General features: G+C 43.2%; 1 protein-coding gene and 1 long non-coding RNA gene across 2 annotated transcripts in view; one reads left to right on the forward strand and one right to left on the reverse strand.

Annotated features, from left to right (window-relative positions):
• Positions 1–499: 499 nt before the first annotated feature.
• LOC147112624 (uncharacterized) lies at positions 500–2598 on the reverse strand. The gene is made up of 2 exons (XR_015079532.1): positions 1904–2598; positions 500–1798 (listed from the first exon to the last, which is right to left on the reverse strand). It is a non-coding gene; the product is annotated as an uncharacterized LOC147112624 (long non-coding RNA).
• The window catches only part of cyp39a1 (cytochrome P450, family 39, subfamily A, polypeptide 1), a 62417-nt gene continuing 40727 nt past the window's right edge, over positions 1606–23295 (forward strand). Inside the window, exons 1-2 of the mRNA XM_085997079.1 lie at positions 1606–1809; positions 13856–13991. Of these exons, the coding sequence (XP_085853205.1) occupies positions 1606–1809; positions 13856–13991 (340 nt within the window). The remainder of the gene's footprint in view (positions 1810–13855; positions 13992–23295) is intronic.

A 23295-nucleotide genomic window follows, 5' to 3' on the forward strand; every position in this document is an offset into this window, starting at 1 on the left:
GCCCACACACATCATCAGTATCCTCTTTATTAAAAAAACGCAGGATATAGCTGAGGCCGTATTTTACTACTCTCAATGTTCAGACCAGAAGGTTGCAGAGTACTAAGGAGAAAGAAAGATATTGTTCCTGGAGCTTGTGTTGAGCTTCATTGGAAACACTGTAAGAGGCCAAAACTGGAGACATCAGAGCAGGAATGGGAGGGAAGAGTTAAAATGGTGAGTCACAGGCAGCTCAGAGCCACACTTGACAACAGAATGGAGGTGTTTGGCAAAGTGATCACCTAATCGATATTTGATTTTCCCAATATAGAGACCACACTGGGAGTAGCAAATACTGTATACTAGTTTAGAGGAAGTACATGTAAATTACTACCTTATATGGAAGAACTGTTTCCACACAGGTAGTTTATATTTGCTCAATATGGAGTGCAATCTTTCTCCCTACAAAGGCACACTCCACTTACTTAAATCCAGAGAGCTTAGGTGCAGGCTGGAAGAGCCAAGATTTAGAGATCCCCAAGTATACAGAGGGGTACTGCTGGAGTTTAACCAGCTAAATCTGTACAATTTACTGGCACAAGGCTTTCCATGCTTGCCCAATCCTATCTGTTAGGGAATTGGCTTGCAGGGTTATCTGAAGCCGAGTGCGAGTAATATCACTTCCAGTGACAGGTTGATCCCTCCAGATTCCATTAGTGAATCAGGCTAGCTGGATTAGGGGTGGCGTTTTTCTTTTAGGGGCCCGATGCAAAGGTTTAGTTTGCATATTGGAGCTGCTCAAAGCCCCTGATTGGAATGGTTAACAGGTCATCTCAAATCAAGTAGTGGAGAGAAGCATTAACAAGGGTGTGTTAATAGCAGAGGAGGTGGGAGCCTCAGGCCAATACGAGAAAGTGGGAGAGAAGGGAAACCAATTGGCATTGGTCTCATTCACTGTTTTAACAAAGTACAGCACAAGCTTAAAGAACAATTGCATATTTCTCTAAGACACCCTTCAACCCTCTGGTCTAAAGATAGACTTCAGTTTTAACCTCATTTTCTACCCTGCTTCAAACTCATTCATGACCCCCAGGTTTGATGCACTAATGTAATGTCAGAAATACTGAGGTAATTGTGCAGCTGAGAACTGCTACAAACATAATAAGAGATAAAGGTAGAGAAGCAGGACGGCAGTGAGAGAAACCAAGGAGAGAAATACAGTACAAGACAAAGGAGCAGAAGTGAAGTTGGACACAGGGATATGCCAGATGAGTGTCTCTGACTCATTGTAAGTAATGTCAGAGGAGCAGCTAACAAATCGGAGACATCAAGTTGCTTTATTGATATTGTTCGAGGTTATTTGATCGTATAAGATGATTATTTTTGGAATATTTTGCACAATTTTGGTTACATTGTGCTTAAAAAGTGGGGGAGGGGGTTCAGAAAAGAATCACAAGCACGATGCGAGAATGGCTTGCAGAACTAAATGTGTTCGCATTGGAGAGCTGAAGACTGGCTCAGCAAGATCGGACTGTCCCCTCCCCCCCGAGTTCATTGCGCTGCCAATCATCGGTTGTGGGCAGTGCCGCGTGCCCTCTACGCCATTCGCAGGCTGCTGGTGTCGCAATGGATGCTCTGGGCTACATGTTGCTCCTGGTTCCCGTCCTGCTGGCCCTGGCGGCTGCAGCCCTGCTGCAGTGGCTGTTAAAGCAGAGGGAGCCGCGGAAGACAGCGGCTCCTCCGTGCATAGGCGGCTGGATTCCCTGGATCAGGGCTTCTTTCCGCTTCGGAAAAGCTCCGCTTGAATTTATCGAACAAGCTAGAGCAGAGGTAAAAATCGAAGCATTACCATTAAAACAAACTGTCCATTAACCTACAAGCAACAATGATATTGCTAACATTACTGTAGAGTAGGCCACGTCACCTGTAGGGTTATACAAGGAAGAGGAGGCGGCAAGGTTGCATCTAGTTGATATTTCTTTTCAGTGAGGTGGAGAGATTGTTTCCCGATATAAAGCCGAGTGTGCAGACCCGTCAAGTATCCCTCATTTAGGTAAATTGTAACTTTCTTTAAAGTCAATCACTCTTGCAGAAAAATGCCGTGCAAAATTTGTAAATACGTTTGCATTTTCGCCACTCTTACCCTTGGTTGTGCTTTTGTAAAAATGTTGGTCTCAATTTACTGTTTCCTGTAGTATTTATGTCTTAGAATTCCCTCTACTGGCCCAGTTGGTAATTGCACTGCTTGATGTGGAAGTGATGTATAAATCAGGAAGATCCCAGCTTTAATTTCTGGTATGTACTGAGTTAGTTGACCTCAGCTGGAGTGGCATTTTGCGAGCTCGGAGGGGGGAAAGAAGGCATGATTTCTGCTCAGGATAGCTGGAAAGTGTGAATGTGTAGTCATTGGGTGACGCATTGTCCAGCCTCACACACATGAAGAATGACCAAAATATGAATTGTACCCCAGTAGCAATTGGCTTCTTCAGGAGGGCAGAAAAGTTGGTAGGGCTAACTTTAAAAAAACGCACCCCAGTAATGCTGGCTGTTTTGTAGGGGTGCAGTGAAAAAACAAAAACTACAGCACCTTTCACAACCTCACGGCATCCCAAAGTGCTTTACAACCAATTAAGTACTTTGAAGTTTAGTCACTGTTGTAATGTAGAAAACGCGATAGCCAGTTTGCACACAAGAATCGGCAGTGAAATAAATGGGCAGATAATTTTTTTTGGTGTTGGTTGAGGATTAAATGTTAGCCAGGACACTGGGAGAAATCCCCTTCTCGAATAGTGCCGTGGGATCTTTACCTCCACTTGAGCAGGTAGAAGGAGCCTCGGTTTACTGTCTTGTCTGAAAGACGGCACCTCCAACAATGCAGCACTCCCTCTCGGAATAGCCTGCTGCACTATCATCCAATTCTGATAACTGAAAAGAGCTCACTGTTTTGTCGACTCCTATTTTGTCAAAAATGGCACCAGCAGTTGGAATATGGGAAGCAGTGCTCCCTGGTTGTGTTTGGGAACTTAAAGGTGTGAATGGGCAGTACAAGGTTGGCTGTGCTACAGATACATTGTCATTCAATAAGGCACGAGCTACAAAAGTTCTTGAGTCCACTGGCAGATCTTGGGTGGACGTCTGGCATAAGAGACCCAGAGGGGAATGGCAATTCTAACGGGGCTTGAAAATGCCAGATGGTCTGCCCAGAATTCCAACAGCAGGACATTTGCACAGGGCCCTGGGCTTGGCACAACATGGTTGCTGACATCATAAGCAGATTTCCTAGGGCTGGAATTTGTTCAGCCCCAGACTTTCTTCTGCCCAGTGTTTTGGACGCTGGGATGAACCTGGCATATAGGTCAGCTGGGAGCAGAAGTGGGGCCTCACCGCAGTTTCAAGGCTGGAGTCATGGCGTAGAAAACCCCAGAATTCCTTGCCACTAGTGTTTGGATTGGCCCTCCTGTATCGGGAGTGGGGCGGGGGGGAGAACAGTCAGCTTGTTTGCCTGTACTTTAGAAACACTCCTGCTAACTGCTACTCCAAGTAGCAATTTATTGCTGCCTCTCTTCCCCAGTGGGTGCCTAAAATTCACCCATACTGGTGAGGGTGCCTGCTGGCAATATTTAATTCCCTGACATCAGATACTCCAGTGGCATCAGCGGTGTTTGTCCTGCTGCATTGTTGGCAGAGGATTTTCGGGCCCAGTGTCTGTCTGGAAAGGGAGCAAAATAGGTTTTTGTAGTGATATTTTCATCTAAGACTAGAAAGGAAGAAGTAAAGAGTAGAAACATACGGCTTAGAAACTAATTGGAAAAGGTACATTTTAATAACACTCAACTGTCCATCATTGTGGAAGAGGTACGGGCAAGGAAAGTAGTAGTAATTGGTTGGCTGCCCCCAATCTGCACATCAGAAAACAGGCCTGGGAAGATAATACCAATTAGGACACCACTCACATGGCAAGAAGTCAAGAAAATGTTCCACAGGTTTAAAAAAAAATAAGGAAATGTCCTTCAACCGCCGGATACATAAAGGGGCGAAGAAAAAGAATATATGGCCCTCTTAACAGCAGAAGTGATGGTGCAATTGAATCTGGTATGTGTCATTCCTTCTATATCATGAAATTCATTGAATCATAGTTGTTGGAAAGTATGATTTACAGGAAGAATTAAAAAAACATGCTAATGCATATCATCGCTACCTGCATAGACATTGGTCCAGATTTTGTGATTAAAAATAATGGTGAGGCTATCAGCATTCATCGTTATTAAAGAGTAGATCGGACAGCAAATTCTGGTGACAACACGTGCAATTAAACAAGAAAACGCTGCTCCTCCAGAAGCTTCGCTACACCAGTATCTCGCCCAGAGACTCGCCATTCAAACACATGGAAAGTGTGAAGTTGCAGTAAATACCTACCAGATACCCACTAAACTCGCCAGAAAAAGTTATGGTTTCTCTATTCTAGTGTAAGTCATAGTCATAATGGCAGAGAAGGAGGCCATTCAGCCCATCGAGTCCGCGCCAGCTCTCTGCAGAGCAATCCAGTCAGTCCCATTCCCCCGCTCTATCCCCGTAGCCCTGCAAGTTTATTTCCCTCAAGTGCCTATCCAGTCTCCCCTTGAAAACATTGAGTGTGTCCGCTTTCACCACTTCTGTCGGCAGCGAGTTCCAGGTCATCACCACTCGCTGTGTAAAAAAGTTTTCCCTCACATCCCCCCGTATCTCTTGCCCAAAACCTTAAATCTGTGTCCCCTAGTCCTTGTACCATTAACTAGTGGGAACAGCCTTTCCCCGTCTAGCCTATCCAAACCCGTCATAATCTTGTACACCTCTATCAAATCACCCCTCAACCTCCTTTGCTCTAATGAAAACAACCTGTCCTTGTAGCTAAAATCCCCTATCCCCGGAACCAGCCTGGTAAATCTTCTCTGCACCCTCTCAAGTGCTTTTACATCCTTCATAAAGTGTGGTGACCAGAACTGGACGCAATACTCCAGTTGTGCCTAACCAGCGCTTTATAAAGGCTCAGCCTAATTTCTCTGCTTTTGTACTCAATACCTCTATTTATGAAGCCCAAGATCCCATATGCTTTGCTAACCACTCTCTCAATATGTCCCGCCACCTTCAGGGACCTATGCACATTAACTCCCAGGTTCCTCTGTCCCCGCACACTCTTTAAAACTGTGCCATTAAGTATATATTGCTTCTCCCTGTTCCTTCTGCCAAAATGCATCACCTCACACTTCTCTGTATTAAATTCCATCTGCCACTTGTCTGCCCATTCTGCTAGCCTTTCTATGTCCTGTTGCAGTCGATTGGTATCATCCTCATTGTTTGCCACACCCCCAAGTTTGGTGTCATTGGCAAATTTAGAAAGTCTACTCTGTTCCAATATCCAGGTCATTTATATATATCAAAAAAATCAGTGGCCCCAGCACTGACCTTTGGGGGGGACACACCACTGTCTACCATCCTTCAGTCTGAAAAACAGCCATTTACCACAACTCGCTGTTTTCTGTCCTTAAGCCAATTCCTTATCCAAGCTGCCACTGACCCACCTATTCCATGAGCCTCAATTTTGTTAACCAGCCTTCTATGTGGTACTTTGTCAAACGCCTTCCTAAAATCCATGTAGACAACACCCATTGCATTCCCTTCATCAATCCTCCCTGTTACTTCATCAAAAAATTCAATTAGATTAGTCAAACACGATCTGCCTTTTACAAATCCGTGCTGGCTCGCCTTAATTAGCTTAAACCTTTCCAAGTGCCGGTTAATTTTTTCCTTGATTATTGTTTCTAAAACTTTACCCACCACTGATGTTAAACTGATCGGCCTGTAGTTACTAGGATTGTCCTTAAACCCTTTCTTGAACAATGGTGTCACATTTGTCACTTTCCAATCTTCAGGCACCTCCCCCGCATCTAGGGAAGATTGGAAAATTATGGCAAGCCCTTCCGCTATCTCCTCCCCCAATTCCCTTAGCAATCTGGGATGCAAGCCGTCTAGACAAGGTGACTTGTCCAGTCTAAGCATACCCAGTCTTTCTAGTACATCCTATCAATTTTCACCCCTTCCATTGCTTCTACCTTTTCCACTGCCAACGATATTTTGTCAGCATCCACCTCCTTAGTAAATACCGATACATTCTAGCCTTGCCTTGCGCCTCTAAGCATATAACACCTTCTTTGTCCCTAATAGGCTCCACCCCGCCTCTTACTACTTACTGTTTACAAACCGGTAGAAGATTTTTCGGTTCCCTTTTATGTTAACCACCATTCTACTCTCATATTCTCTCTTTGCCAGTCTTATTTTCATCTTTACTTCCCCTCTCAACTTATTGGTCTGGTTCTCCCGTGAAGAATTCACCTGACATGCATCATACACCCTCTTCTTTTGTTTCATCATCTTCTCTATCTCCCTCGTCATCCAAGGAGTCCTGGCTTTGGTTCCCTTACCCTTCCCTCTTATTGGAATGTACCTAGCCTGTACTTAGAACATCTCCTCCTTAAAGATCACCCATTGTTCCGTTACAGTTTTTCCTGTCAGTCTTTGGTTCCATTTTACCCTGGCTAGAACCTTTCGCATCCCATTGAAGTTATCCCTATTCCAGTTTAGAAGTTCCACTCTAGATTGTTCCTTGCTCCTCTCCATTGCTAATCTAAATCTTATGATACGATGATCACTTGTACCCAAGTGTTCTCCCACAGACACTTGGTCGACCTGGCCCACCTCATTCCCCAGCACCAGTTCCAGCAATGCCTCTTTCCTAGTTGGGCCAAGAACATACTGGTCAAGGAAATTCTCCTGAACACATTTCAGAAATTCCTCCCCCTCCTTTCCCTTTACCCTAGCACTATTCCAATCGCTATTGGGGTAATTAAAGTCCTCTTGCATATCTCTGCGATTTCCCTGCAGATTTGCTCCTCTACCTCCCATCATATTGCCACACGGCTAATTGTGCTTGTAGCTCACCAACCTTATTCACCACACTTTGTGTGTTTATGTACATGCATTCTAAACCCATTTTTGAACTTTCGTCGTCTTTCTTGGTGTTCTCCTATCTAATATGGTGCTACTTCCGCCTCTAGTACTACTTTCTTCTCTAGTACTATCCAACACACACACTCTTTTTAACGCTGCGATAAGTCTTAATTATTGCCAAATAACCTCTATGGCACTGAAAATTAACTTTTACAAGTGTGGAGTCTCATTCCTTCAGATTTTAATTATTCTTGGAGATATAAAAAAGTAAATAAAGTATTCTTTTTAACTTTTCTTTCTGTCTCTTTTATCTCTCACTTAATCCCATCTTTCTTTCTCTTTATTTTGCTTTCCATACATGATTTGGCATTGAATTAAATATTCTAATTTACACTTCCTGGTTTAGACTGTGCTGCTCCATAAGCATTCTTCAATCTGATTAGTTAAGGAGATACACAGTTGTTTGCCCTGTTCACACCGGTCCCAAAATGACACACTGATCACAGCAAGTTCCAGTGCAAAATCTCATAGAAGGTCTGTGGGAAAGTGTAACGTTCATTCGCTGCTGACCGCAGAATCCTGGTCAGTGTGTGTGTTGTAGTACCTACACACAAATAATACTCCTGATAATATCCTACTGGTATCAATCCTCTCTTTTTCTCCACAGAACAATCTGGACCATCTGGGATGCCAAGCCCTGCACCAGAAACCACTCATACAGCCATCACTACTGTGTCAAGCACTGGGGCAGAGGCAAAGACACCAGCACTTCCACATCTCAGTGAATTATGAAGCATTCACTGAGCATGAATGAGGAAGGTTTTTGGTGGTTAGGGGAGGCGTAGAATGGTAGAATCTTACAGATCAGAAGGAGGCCATTCGGTCCGTCGTGCCTGTGCCGGCTCTTTGAAAGAACTCTCCAATTTAGTCGCACACCCCAGCTTTTCCTCATAACCCTGCAAATGAGTCCTCTTCATTTACATGACCAATTGCCTTTTGAAAGTTCCTGTGGAACCTGATTCGACCATGTACATGGTAGGTTTAGAAATTAGGGGCTTGCCTTCAAAATGGTGTGGGAGCACCAAACTATCTGCACAATGTCATGGCCACAATGTATGCTATGATGGAGAAGAGGATCGGAGAGGTGAAGATCCACTTCTGAGATGAATACCTCTACTGAAATCAACAATATTCTGAATTACTAGTTGACAGCAATGCAGTCTAGCATGGAGGGAACTGTAACCAATGTGCTACTGCAATTGGAAACCTCAGTGACCCAAGAACTAAGCAACGTAGAGGCATTAAAAATTATTTGACTGCTACTGTATCTCATAATTCCACCATCCAAGAAGTCCTACAGTCAGGACCGGAGAATCTTGGAGATATGCAGTCAGATACAACAGTCTGTCCTTTGACAGATCATTAGTAGCCATAAGTGATGCTAGTCACCAATGGCTTAAGCAATGGACTTTAGAGGCAGGACAATGGAATTCAGACCAGTAACCAGTACTTGATTTTAAGAGAGCCTGGGTCACACATCTTCATGTGCTCCACTTGAAGACTGTGCGACAGCTGCTGATTAAGGCACTCCATGACCATATTCGATACCATCAGGACCTAAGTTTATTCTGCCTATGCACCAATCTAGTCCCAGCGTTTCTTTTCTGCTGCTTTGCTCTTCAGGTCCCTTACTGCTCAATCACTGAATTGGATCGCAGGTCCCATCTCTGCTCTTGCCTCTGTTTTGCTTACTGGGTTTGCCCTACTCAACTCTTACCACCTCTGAAGTCTGCCTGTACTCCTTCATGCCTTTTCTTGTGTCTGTTCACTGTGATCTGTTCACTGTGTTCTGCTCTATCTCCAGCACTGGAATCTTTTCTAGATTGTTTCCATTGGACTGGCTCTGGATTCACTTCTCCCACTTTGGCTGCTGCTCCTCAGGCCTGTAAACAATCTCTGCCTCGCCAGCACTGGATTCAATGATTTAGACTTCAATGTAGGGGGCATAATTAAGAAGTTTGCAGATGATACAAAAATTGGCCGTGTGGTTGATAGTGAGGAAGAAAGCAGTAGACTGTAGGAAGATATCAATGGACTGGTCAGGTGGGCAGAAAAGTGGCAAATGGAATTCAATCCAGAGAAGTGTGAAGTAATGCATTTGGGGAGGGGTAACAAGACAAGGGAATACACAATAAATAGTAGGATACTGACGAGTGTAGAGGAACAGAAGGACTTTGGAGTGCATGTCCACGTCCACAGATCCCTGAAGGTAGCAGGACAGGTAGATAAGGTGGTTAAGAAGGCTTACGGGATACTTTCCTTTATTAGCCGAGGCATAGAATATAAGAGCAGGGAGGTTATGCTGGAACTGTATAAAACACTAGTTAGGCCACAGCTAGAGTACTGTGTACAGTTCTGGTCACCACATTACAGGAAAGATGTGTTTGCACTAGAGAGGGTACAGAGGAGATTTATGAGGATGTTGACAGGACTGGTGAATTTTAGCTATGAGGAAAGATTGGATAGGCTGGAGTTGTTTTCTTTTGAGGCTGAGGGGAGATTTAATTGAGGTGTATAAAATTATGAGGGGCCTAGATAGAGTGGATAGGAAGGACCTATTTCCCTTAGCAGCGAGGTAAATAACCAGGGGACATAGATTTAAAGTAATTGGTAGAAGGATTAGAGGGCAGTTGAGGAGAACATTTTTCACCCAGTCTGGAACTCACTGCCTGAAAGGGCGGTAGAGGCAGAAACCCTCATCGCATTTAAAAAGTACTTGGATATCCACTTGAAGTGCCATAACCTACAAGGCTACGGACCAAGAGCTGGAAAGTGAGATTAGGCTGGATAGAATGGCTTCCTTCTGTGCCGTAAATTTCTATGATTCTATCTGCCTACAAAGGTTCCATTGGCAGCTCAGTAATGAAGTGGATGTTTGCCGCTGTAAGGAATGAGATCTGCTTCTTCTGAGGTGACTGCAGAAGGTAGTGGTTATGGTGGATTGTGAGAGAGATGCAGTGGACAATATAGCATAGAGCATTGGTTCAGAGGTTCTGGAGGATGCTCATGAGAAAGTATATGTCATGAGGCTCTTTCTGGTTCTGGCTGCATGCAGCAGCTTCTCTTTTTTTTGCTGCTGTTGACCTTTTTCACCCTGTCGCCTTTCATTTCCTTCCTCCTCTGGCTCCTCCCAAGAGGAATCCTCTGTCAAAGGTAAAACTGTGATTGATGACCTCAATCCTTCATACTGTGCTGGTGAAAGGATATTTACTAGTCCTAGCCCCTTTGGGGCTATCCCGGATCAGGCGTATTTCTCAAATGTTCACTTTCAGCTAAAGTTTGAGGTAGCCGAATCCTGAAGATGCTTAACTGGGTCTAAAGGTCCGGGCTATCTCTCCCTAAAGGAAAGGAGCAACCCGAGAATGTTACCGTCCTCCAGATATCACTCTTAATAAGGTTAGCCAGACTGTAACGTCCCGGATATTAGGAGGGTCCGAAGATCTCCTTCAGACTTGTACCTCTCAACCAAAGAGTGTAGAGAGATTGGGTTCGCGAGTTATTGATACAGAACTTATGTGAGACAATTCTAAAAATACATAGAGATTTATTAAAAGAACCGACATGCAATTTACAGTTGGTGAATCAGTCAATCGCAACGTTAACAGTTCTAAAAAGAGAAAAAATATGATCTTATTTTTAACAGAGAATCTTACTTTTAAATCTTAACTTCTCTACAGTATTACAGTTCTTAAAATTTTCTATACAAGATATCCATCAATATCAAATTACCTTTGATCCTGAGGTACAAAGAGTGGAAGAGCACAGAGCCGCCTCTGTAGTCGTGAATCGCTTTGCCTGATTAAAGCGAGTCTGATATCCCATTTGAGACTTCAATATTTATACCTTTTTTCAGTTGTAACCCATAAGGTTTCTGCTGATCCAAGTTAATTATCACTATTCATCATCTTTCTGCTGACCTCTGAAATTCTTACTGCTACATTGGCAATAGTTATTGGGAGTTTTTACCATATAGGTGTGAAGGCAGATGTCCTTTATTTCATGTGTCATCTTTGCAGGGCAGATGTTCCTTATCTTATGTGCCATCTTTAAGAGGTTTAATTTAGATCACTTATCCAGGGTTTACCATTGTTCTGTTCCCAAAGGGCCAGCCACTCAGAGCCACCCATTCTTCTGTTTCAATAAGGTTATTTATTCAGGGTCAACAACTTGTCCGGTTTCAAGAGCCAGAATTCTTTCATAGCTATTTCATAGTTAGGTCTCTAAATTTCCAAACCCAGTTTGTCATGTTCTAAAAAAATTATAAGGTAGAGTTCCTTATAAGGTGCTCTTCAGGGTCAACCACTGTCTTAACAAGGCCAGAATTCTTTCATAAGATAGTATATTTTTCTAAAAAGGTTATATAGTATATTCCTTCACACTGGAGTATATTAAAGTTCTTTGATTAGGCTTAGAAGCAACACCAAGTTCAGGAAATAGAAATGGTAGCTAGAGTACTAACAGGAAAAACACTGGAATAAAATAAATGATCTGCTTGGTACAGCTTGTCTTGTTGATCTGTGGCCTTATCTAAATTGGCAGCTCATAGACAAAGAGATGGTTAAATGCTACAATTGTCCTCCGCATGCCTGGGTTAGAAAGGCAGTAATTAAATCAGCCAGGGTTCCTGCTGCTAATTGCTACCCATTAACCTTGCTTAACAAGTGTCAGAACAGGATTGGGCTGTGACACTTCCTATGATTGAATAGCCTGCCAGCATCTGCTATCTAAGCACATAAATGTTATAATCCTCTCCCAAGACAATATGTCCTTCTTCAAGCTGTTGCAATGTGACTTGGACAAGGCGCTAGGGGGCTGACGCAACTTACGGAGTCATTCCATAAGCCAATCACCACCTTCAAGAGGGATGCGGAGGGAATTTTCGCTAAATTAGAATAACTATGACAAAAATTAGGGGTAAAAAATCTGTAGGACAGGCATCCTCTCATAAGTGCCAGGATGTGGCTTCTGGGAGCCTCCACCACTTAACCAGATGGAGAATGGGGAGGGGTCCAAGGGAGGCTCCCCAATTGGGTGCCCACTTGAAGAAGGGGGACAGGAAATGCGTGAACTGACACATTCTCCAGCCTGCCAGCACCAATAGCCCAGAAGAAGTCAAGGGGCCAAATAATCATGAAATGTAGTTAAATCTTCAGGAGTCCAGGTTGGGATTCCCAGATTGGCTTGCCTTCAGCCAGTTGGCTTGTCTCTTCTCACGTGGCATGCTGGTGGACTCAAATCAAAGAACAAACAGCTGATATAATTTATGACCGTCATGTGGTTTTCAGGAACCCTGCTTCATACTTCCTCTACCACATGAAGGGCTTGCAGGACCTCTGTGCATATCTATCTCCCATGTAATGTCCATCATAGAGTCGAGTTAAAAGCTACTAAAAAGAACTACAAGGATTTCAGACTGTTTCTTGTTTTGAAACAGTTGTAGTATTGTGTATGTCAACTATTGTACTACTAGTTTCTAGCTGTGTTTGAATGTTTCTGTGTACTTATCTTATTTGTAAATAAACCTGGCTGTTATTTTCAACCTCAGTATAAAGTTTTACAAAGCCATACTGGTTAGGAACATCCCAGGTTTATCAGTGTGGTATTTACTATCTTCTGGAGGAGACGGGAGAATGTGGTGGGCATCCCACATGGTCTCTGTTTGCAATGTATTGTAGTTAACGGACGATAGTCCCATCGCATGCTGTTCTAGTTTTGGTTAATTCAAATTGCGTTTTTGTGATGAACACAAACGTGAAACAGTTGGGGCAAGTTAAAACCATAATGGTGCTATATAAATGTAAGTATTTTACATTTTTACTAAGCCATAGAGACCAGGAAGGTCCCAGATTTGATGCTTGGTCTGTACTGAGTTTGATGATCATTTAGGGGAGTGGTAGGCCCAGATATTCTGCCCACATCCTGTGAATCGTTTGGTGGATCTGGGGCTGGCATGGACTATAACCTGCTTGAGCATGCTCGCTCTCGTGTCCCCTGCAACCCATTTCCCAGTGGGCGGACTCAGCACCACAAAGTGTTGTATGTGCTTGGGCATATGCAAACTATATAGAAAGTAGGGAAATATGGCCTCTGCCATATTTCCTGCCACTTGATCTGTTGCAATCCTAAGCGCCAGGGCCACTTAAAAGTTGGCAGAAGAAAGAAAAGGATGGTGCCAGTAGCAAGGGCCTGTGCAATAGGTCTCCAAAGTTTGCCATGCACAAGCCCCAGAAGACAGGTAATTTTTAAAAAAGTTTTAAAGATTTTACTGGCATCTGTGGGGCCACTGGCACTCTCGTCTCCGTGATCTGCCACTTCTGATTTCTTCTTTAATTCTGGTGGAACTTCTCTGTGAAGGCCAGGGATTGCACATCAATTATGTTGATAACTCCTCGTATCAGAATTCAGATGAGCTTGAAACATGGTGTTTAGAAGTCCTGCCCCATTGTTGATGCCCCATCCAATTGTAAAATCTAGGCTACAGAGGTCTTACAATTGGTCTCAGTATCCCAAAGTTATGCAAAGATAAGTTAACTAAGGTTCCCATTACTGGTTGTATGTGGATGTCAGGCAAAGATAGGGTTCAGTTTAATTATGAGGACCTTCCTGGCTAGGATCAAAGAGGAAGAATCATCAATTGAGCAAGAACATTCTTGTTACATGCTGAATTAGCTGGCAGAGTCCTAAAAGCAGTATAAGTTGTTAGGTCATTATCTATTACTTGCCATGCATATAATATTAATTGTAATTGTACAATCTAAAAGATAAATGAATCTTTTCAGAGTGAACTCATTGATTATGTTACACTTTCTCATAAAAATGCTTTAATTTGTAGTACGGAGCAGTTTTTACTGTGGTAGCTGCTGGAAAGCGATTCACCTTTGTTACAGAAGAGGAAGATTTTGAGATATTCTTTAAATCCAAAAATGTTGACTTTCAAGAAGCAGTACAAGAAGCTGTATGGCATACTGGTAAGAAATAATGCAAAAAAGGCATGCCCTAATTAAATGTATTTCAATTAGAGGTCATTCTCACAGAAACATAGGAACAGGAATAGGCCATTCAACTGCTCGAAACTGTTCCACCATTCTATTAGATCAAGTTTCCTTTAGCCCTACTCTGTCTCCTACCTCCCAACCAGTTACCAACCCATGTCACAAGGTGACGTCTAATTCCGTGCGCTTTCACCTTTGCTCATACTTTCTTGTGCAGAACCTTATATGTCCCTGGAAGTCCATATAGACAACATCCATAGACACCCCTATCCACCTCCTAAACAAAATTCAGACATGATCTACCATTCATAAATTCCTTGAAATTCATTTGCGTAAGCCTTTTAGGTTGATACTATTTCTTACCTCATTTGTTGACCATGGTTCACTATACAAATGGAACCTTTACCTTTTAGGGGTATGTACTGGCAATGATCAGTGTGGTGTATGTGCCTTTAAGAGCAATTATGGTGTATGTGCCTTTAAGAGCCCCAGGTGTGCGTAATGCCGGTAATTGCCACTTGGGCTATATAAGCCTGTGTATTGTGTATATCCTTTAGAAACCCCCCCTCCCCCCAGACTTGCTTAGTAAATACCTATGAACCAACTCCTGTCTTCAGTGTCTTTATCTACACACGGACACTACAGTGGCGACGAAGTGGAAACGGACTTACCTGCAATTCGGCAGCACCTCAAGGACATCGATTCCTCCAGCGTCCAGAAGACTCAAGGAAGTAAGAGAAACTGTGGTTTCACCAGCTGGCCAAGCTGGTGACAGGTACTGCGCTAATCCTTCCTGGGCGTCAGGCTGGAGCTCCAGCGGCGGGCTCTACAGCTGAGACAGGCAGCGAAATCGGAGGCAAGCAATAACGGACTGGGAGGGTGCACTCGAGAGACGGCCGGCGCGGCAAGCAGGTCAGCGTTTAGACTTCCGTCGGGAACGAGTCTCCAACAGTGAATAAACGGAAACCACAGTAAAACAGCGTTATCGGTAGCAGCGGCGGGAAAGCGCGGGAAGCGCCATATCGTTGCTACAGAGAGAGAAAAAAAAGCACGGGGCGCCATATCTTTTCTGAAATGCCTAAATCTGGTAATATTGAGGCTTTTGATGGCGAAATAGAAGATTGGACCACATACGTAGAAAGAGTAGAGGTTTATTGCACTGCAAATGGAAGAACAGATGAAAAAAAAGCTTCAGTACTTCTGAACTTAATGGGCGCGAAGACATACGGGCTGTTACGAAATTTAATCACTCCAGCCAAACCAAAGGACAAGACTTTTAAAGAAATTGTTGATACCCTGCAGGAGCATTTAAACCCAACACCGCTGCTGATAGCGGAACGATTCAAGTTCTTCAAGAGTAATCAACACAAGAATGAAAGTAACGCTGATTACCTAACCGAATTAAGAAAGCTATCAAAGTACTGCCAATTCGGAGCAGGACTATCGGATTATCTTCGAGACAAATTTGTTTGCGGTCTCTTAAGTGAAGGAACACAAAAAAGACTGCTTTCTGAAAAAGATTTAACATTGGACAAAGCTTTCAGTACGGCTGTATCATACGAAGCAGCAGCAAAAGGAGCTGCAGAGATACAACAAGAGACACAGGACTTCGGCACCCATAAAATGACACAGGAGTTCGGAAGATGTTATCGCTGCGGCAGATCCACCCATAACCAGAGGGACTGCTGGTTCAAGGGCAAAGCATGCAGGCAATGTGGTAAGATTGGACACATTGCACGGGTATGCCAATCTGGACAAAATAAATCCACTGACAGAAAACAAAAAATCAATAAAGAAAAGTACAGGAAGGTACAAATGATGACGGACAATAGCTCCGAAGACCAGAATAGCGATAGCGACTCCGGAAACGAGAGACTAAGCTGTCTCAAATTACATAATGTACTTGCCAAAGAGGATTACCAAACCATTTGGGTTACCCTCACAATAGCAGGGTCCCCAGTTAAAATGGAGCTAGATACAGGATCAGCTCTAACCGTAATAAATCGACGAGATTACGAGAGGCTATTTTCGCATATACCTCTAAAAGACACATCCATTATCTTAAAAACATATACGGGGCAGAAAGTCTACCCCAAAGGAAAAATAAGGGTGCCTGTGGTATACAACGGCAAAGAAATACAAAAGTTGTATTTATACATTCTACAAGATGGTGGTCCACCGTTGTTGGGACGTGAATGGATAAGGAAGATACGTTTAGACTGGCACTCCATTCAGGCACTGACGGTGACCAGTAAGGAAAAAAACAATGATGACATCATACCTGAACGATTAAAAGACATCTTGGCCAACGCCAAAGAAGTGTTTCAAGAGAAACTAGGAACCTTGAAAGGCATCACCGCCTCAATAAAAGTGGAAGATACAGCAATTCCAAAAAATTTTAAGGCAAGACCGGTGCCATACGCAATACGTCCGGCAGCCGAGACAGAGCTGAAGAATTTGGAAACGGCAGGCGTATTATCCAAAATAGATTGGAGCGAATGGGCAACACCCATCGTTCCAGTCATGAAAAAAACATTGAAAAATAACTCTGAGGAACAGAAAAAAATTCGCATCTGTGGGGACTTTAAGGTGACTGTAAACCCGGTCCTTCACACGGTACAGTATCCTCTTCCGAGGATAGAAGATATTTTCGCCTCACTATCCGGAGGGAAATGTTTCACAAAAATTGACTTGGCACAGGCATATCTACAGATGGAGGTTGAGGAGACCTCTAAAAAGTATCTCACAATAAACACACACAAAGGCCTGTACCAGTACAATCGACTGGTTTTTGGAATAGCATCAGCTCCAGCTGCCTGGCAAAGAGCTATGGAGCAAGTCCTGCAAGGGATTCCGGGGACTCAATGCTACCTAGACGACATCCTTATAACAGGAGAAAACGACAACGAGCACCTTGCCAATTTGGAGCAGGTGCTCACTAGGCTGAAAGAACGGGGCCTACGAGCAAATCGCCCCAAGTGCGAATTTTTCCAAAATCAGATACCATATTGTGGCCACATAATTAATAAGGAAGGGTTGCATAAGTCACCTGAAAAAATTGAAGCAGTTATAAAAGCCCCAGCACCTGAAAATGTTTCACAACTAAGGTCATTCCTGGGATTAATAAATTACTATCATAAATTTTTACCGAACTTATCAACTATTCTACACCCTCTTAATGATCTTCTACAGACAGGAGTGATTTGGAAATGGAACGAAGACTGTAAACGTACCTTCCATAAATGTAAAGACTTAATCACATCCGAGAAAATTTTGGCTCATTACAACCCATCACTACCAATCAGACTGGCGTGCGATGCATCCCCTTACGGCATTGGAGCGGTATTGTCCCATAGATTCCCTGATGGCTCGGAACAGCCGATAGCTTTTGCGTCACGCTCATTGAACTCAGCTGAGCGTAACTATGCCCAGATAGACAGGGAAGCACTCAGCCTGGTATGGGGAGTGAAGAAATTCAACCATTACCTACACGGACAAAAATTTACCTTGCTGACTGACCATCAACCCCTCATCTCCATATTCAACCCTAAAAAAGGTGTCCCCATTATGACGGCACAAAGACTACAGAGGTGGTCCCTTTTTCTAGGGGCACACCAATACAACATTGAATACAAAGGGTCAAAACAGCATGGGAATGCTGACGGTTTATCACGCCTACCGTTGCCAACGATAGAAGAGGCACCTACAGTAGACCCAGTGGAGATGTTTCACTCTACCATAGTCGAATGTCTACCGGTGACAAATTCTGCCATTGAAAGGGAGACAAGAAATGACCCTACTCTCTCTCGGGTCTACGATTTAACAGTGAAGGGATGGCCAGCACATGGCGAACCACTGTTGCCAGCATTCTCGCAAAGAAGAGAACAGCTGTCAGTGTGCCGAGGAACCTTGATGTGTGGATCCAGAGTGGTGATTCCAGCCAAACTCCAGGATAAAGTGCTAAAGGAGCTTCACGAGGGGCATCTGGGTGGAGTGAAAATGAAGAACCTAGCTAGGGCGTTTGTATGGTGGCCAGGTATCGATGGAGACATCGAAGACATGACCAAGAGCTGCCTAGGATGCCAGAAGGTCCAAAATGCTCCGCCACAGGCCCCTCTGCATCCATGGGAGTGGCCCTCATCTCCCTGGCAAAGGGTGCACATCGACTTTGCTGGTCCATTTATGGACTCAATGTCCTTAATCGCAGTTGATGCCCACTCCAAGTGGCCGGAGGTAATAAAGATGTCCTCCACCACCACGGAAAAAACCATCACAGTATTAAGGACCATATTTGCCAGGAATGGGCTGCCGGAGCAGATATGTTCTGATAATGGACCGCAATTTGTGTCCGAAGAATTCAGAAAGTTCTTAAAGAACAATGGGGTAAAGCACTACACGTCCGCCCCATACCATCCCGCCACCAATGGATTGGCTGAAAGGTTTGTCCAGACCTTCAAGAAGGCCATCAAGGCCATGGGTAATGAAGACATAAAACTTCAGCACAAGGTGGATAACTTCTTATTTGCATATAGGAATGCAACGCATATGGTTACTAACCAAACTCCCGCCATGATGTTCTACAATAGAAACCTAAGATGCCGGCTGGATTTGGTCAAGCCCAACATCCGAAGGGACGTGGAGAACCGGCAGTTTCAGGGCATGAATGAAAGGCCAACTAGGGCCTTCCAGATAGGCCAACCGGTTTTGGCCCGGGACTACCGTACCGAGAAATGGCAGCCTGGAACTATCTGCACACGATTAGGACCACTGATGTATACCGTGGACATCGGAGACAGCATAATAAGGCGCCATGCTGACCAAATCATCAAGTCATCCGAAAAGGGACAGCCTACACCACCACTCTATACATCTAACGATGAAGTAGAGATACCCATATCTACCTCCGATCCGGTGATACTGGAGCCCGATGAACCCGACACTGGTCTTCAAGCCGAATCAGCCTTGCCAGAAGAACCTACTACACCACCAGAAACTACCACACCCCCGAGGCGTTATCCGGACCGAGTCAGGAAGCCTCCTGAGAGACTAACTTATAATTAATTAATACAGCAATGTATATTATTTTGCATATAACATGTAATTAATAATTACTTAAAATATGATGTACTAGTTAGCTAGAAGGGGAGGAATTGTGGTGTATGTGCCTTTAAGAGCCCCAGGTGTGCGTAATGCCAGTAATTGCCACTTGGGCTATATAAGCCTGTGTATTGTGTATATCCTTTAGAAACCCCCCCCCAGACTTGCTTAGTAAATACCTATGAACCAACTCCTGTCTTCAGTGTCTTTATCTACACACGGACACTACAATCAGGAAAGAGTATTCTAGATTGCTCATCTTTTTTGACAAGCAACAAAGTTTATTTTTAGAAATTCCACTGTAACATTTTCAGATATGAAATGAATATCAGGAGTCTGACAAATCATACTGATGCATTTGTTGAAGTTTCAGTTGATGGATTGTACCATGGAGACAGTGGTAGTTTTATCTATTTGACTAGATAATGGCCTGGATTTTGTGGTCAGCGGCGAAGTGCCAGCACTTGCCGCTGACCTCAAGGAAAGCTGCCCACAAAGATCTAGCTATCTCTGGCGCCAATTTCACCTTTCCCGGCATTAATTTCATTCTGGCGCCAAGTCTAGGGGATCGCCAGCATCCAGCAACAGTGATGTCATCAAGCAGGCTAAGAATACTCAAGACATCAAACCAGGAAGTAAAAAACACTGATCATCCTTCACTTTTTACAAATTTTACAGAGAGCAAAATAAAGATTGAGACACACACATGGGATTATAGTAGAAGCTAAAATATCATAAACAAACTTTAAAAAAATTGTTGTTTTATATCAATAACCTATGGAATTTTTATCATAATGGAAAAATTTGACATTCCACAAATATAAAATTAATTTTTATGGGCCAGAGAGGTTGTTCAGCAGTAGTTATAACTTAGTACACCATTAAAACCCCAGTTACACATCATTCAACCAGCCTTAACTTTTTTGGGCATTTTAACCACGATATTACAGCGTAAAAGGGGAAGTTCACTTCAGTTCAATTGATTTCTGAAGATTGCCTGTTGCGGGGACTTCAACAGCGCACCCTGTGGAGAAGTGGGGAATCATTGACAGCAGCTTCTGGATTTCCGTGTTTAACTGCGCATGTGCGAACTTCAGAAGTTGCTGTCAGTTTCACAGAGTAATGATGGTGAACGCTGACAGTTTTGCCATCTTCACAACCGCAAAATCCGGGCCAATAAATAAGTTCATCTGCACAACAATTTGAAGGGTATTGTATTGAAACCTTCTCCAATGGTACAAATCTCTGGGCTTGAAGTCACCGTTCCAGGGATCTGTATAAGGATACCCACAATGTTGAAAATATCAATATTAAATATTGCATTTCCAAAGAACATTTTTCCTTCAGTAAGTTACAAATCTGTATTATGTAGTAATATATAAGGGAGTCCCAAGTCTCATTTTATTTGCCAACAGCATTTTGCCAATTTCTTGTATGTAGATTTGCCATTCTGTAAAACATTAAAAAAATATATATACACTGTTGATTTACTTTGATTATGATAGCATATACACTGAAATTCATCTGTATAATTTTTTACACTCTGTAGTAATACTGCCTCAATGGGGGTCAGTTGTGCAGCAAAAAAATGCATTTGAATTGGGGTTCCAACAAATGTTCTCTTTTCATTTAGTAACAATAGCGAGTTTGATTCAAGAGCCTGTACTATAGGGCTTTAAAAATAAAGTGAAATTGCTCCATTGATACTTCAATGAATTTATAAGTGAGTAGCTGATCCATCCAGACCAAGAACATTTTGTTTGATCCTTGCTTTTAGTTGAGTTAGTTGATCTCGCTCTGGTTGGTGACTGGGTGATAGTTGACCTCGACTTCCCAGAGTTAGAGAGGAAAAATCAGCCAGGGTCACTACCCCATCAAGTCATCTTGTCGTCCAGTGTGAATGTTGGGTGAGGATGGGATTGGGCTTGGCTTTGATGTTGACTGTAGCCCAGCAAAGAGTCAATGCCTTGAGGAGAGAGAAGAAAATTGACAAAAGGGGTAGCACTTCTGTGGAGGTTCTCCCGAACTCCATAACTTCATGATTTTTGCAGAAGTCATGGCAGTAGATTGGGAAAACTCCCACAGAAATTCTACTCAAATATTTCTAATGGTTAAATAAAATGGGGTGTCCAAAATATGTTGTAGTCATAGTCATCTCAGTATCACCTGTCTTTCATAAACATAATTTGTTATAAATGTATTTTCCTTCCTAATAACCTGACTGAGATTGAGATTGGGGCTTCATCACGTGAGGAGTTGTGACAGTGAACTCTAAAATAATATGGTGCAACTAGCCACTACTCCAACATTATGTGTTTCTACACACATCCCTTGTGGTTTCTGACTGCAACAGTTTTGTTTGCAATTTGGTATTTGGCAAAACAGAAAATTAATCTTGAAAGAAGATTATTGTTCTACCAGAGATGATGGTCATTGGACTTCATCAGAAATGCATAATCATTGAATGATACAGCACATTAAGGAGGCCATTTGGCCCATTGTGCCAGTGCTGGCTCTTTGGTAGAGCTATCCAATTAGTCCCACTTTCCTGCCCTTTCCTCATAACCCTGCAGTTTTTTTCCTTTCAAGTATTTATCTAATTCCCTTTTGAAAGTTTCTATTGAATCTGCTTCCACTACCCTTTCAGGCAGTGTATTCCAGATCATAACAACTCTCTGCGTAAAAAAGTTTCTCCTCATCTCACCTTTGGTTCTTTTGCCAAGTAGCTTAACTCTGTGTTCTCTAGTTAATGACCTTTCTGCCACTGTAAACAATTGCTCCTTCTTTACTCTATATCAAAATCGTTCATGATTTTGAACAGTTCTATTAAATTTCCCCTGAACCTTCTCTGCTCTAATGAGAACAACCCCAGTTTCTCTAGTATCTCCGCATAACTGAAGTCCCGCATCCTTGGTACAATTCTAATAAATCTCCTCTGCACCCTCTCTAAGGCCTAGAATAGATAAGGGAGAACCAGTGGATGTGGTGTATTTGGATTTTCAGAAGGCCTTTGATAAATTCCCACATAAGAGGTTAGTGTGCAAAATTAAAGCACATGGGATTGGGGGTAATATACTGGCATGGATTGAAAATTGGTTAACAGACAGGAAACAGAGAGTAGGAATAAATGGGTCTTTTTCGGGGTGGCAGGCGGTGACCAGTGGGGTACTGCAGGGATCAGTGCTTGGGCCCCAGCTATTCACAATATATATCAATGATTTGGATGAGGGAACCAAATGTAATATTTCCAAGTTTGCTGAGGCATGAAACTAGGTGGGGTTGTGAGGCGGATGCAAAGAGGCTTCAGGGTGATTTAGACAAGTTGAGTGAGTGGGCAAATACATGGCAGATGCAGTATAACGTGGATAAATGTGAAGTTATCCACTTTGGTAGGAAAAACAGAAAGGCAGAGTATTATTTAAATAGTAATAGATTGGGAAATGTTGATGTACAAAGGGACCTGGGTGTCCTTGTACACCAGTCACTGAAAGCAAACATGCAGGTGCAGCAAGCAGTTAGGAAGGCAAATGGTATGTTGGCCTTCATTGCAAGAGGATTTGAGTACAGGAGCAAGGATGTCTTACTACAGTTATACAGGGCCTTGGTGAGACCACACCTGGAGTACTGTGTACAATTTTGGTCTCCTTACCTAAGAAAGGATAAACTTGCCATAGAGGGAGTGCAGCGAAGGTTCACCAGACTGATTCCTGGGATGGCAGGACTGTTGTATGAGGAGAGATTGGGTCAACTAGGCCTGTATTCACTAGAGTTTAGAAGAATGAGAGGGGATCTCATTGAAACGTATAAAATTCTGACAGGGCTGTATGCAGGGAGGATGTTTCCCCTGGCTGGGGGGGTCCAGAACGAGGGGTCACAGTCTCGGCATACGGGATAGGACATTTAGGACTGAGCTGAGGAGAAATTGCTTCACTCAGAGGGTGGTGAACCTGTGGAATTCTCTACCACAGAAGGCTGGGGAGGCCAAGTCACTGAATATATTTAAGAAGGAGATAGATAGATTTCTAGACACAAAAGGCATCAAGGGGTATGGGGAGAGAGCGGGAATATGGTATTGAGATAGAGGATCAGCCATGATCATCTTGCATGGTGGAGCAGGCTCGAATGGCCTACTCCTGCTCCTATTTTTCTATGTTTGACATCCTTCCTAAAGTGTGGTGCCCAG

The sequence above is a fragment of the Somniosus microcephalus genome, chromosome 9, assembly GCF_052327205.1.
Source record: "Somniosus microcephalus isolate GS21.2 chromosome 9, FLI_Smic_1.0, whole genome shotgun sequence".
NCBI lineage: Eukaryota > Metazoa > Chordata > Chondrichthyes > Squaliformes > Somniosidae > Somniosus > Somniosus microcephalus.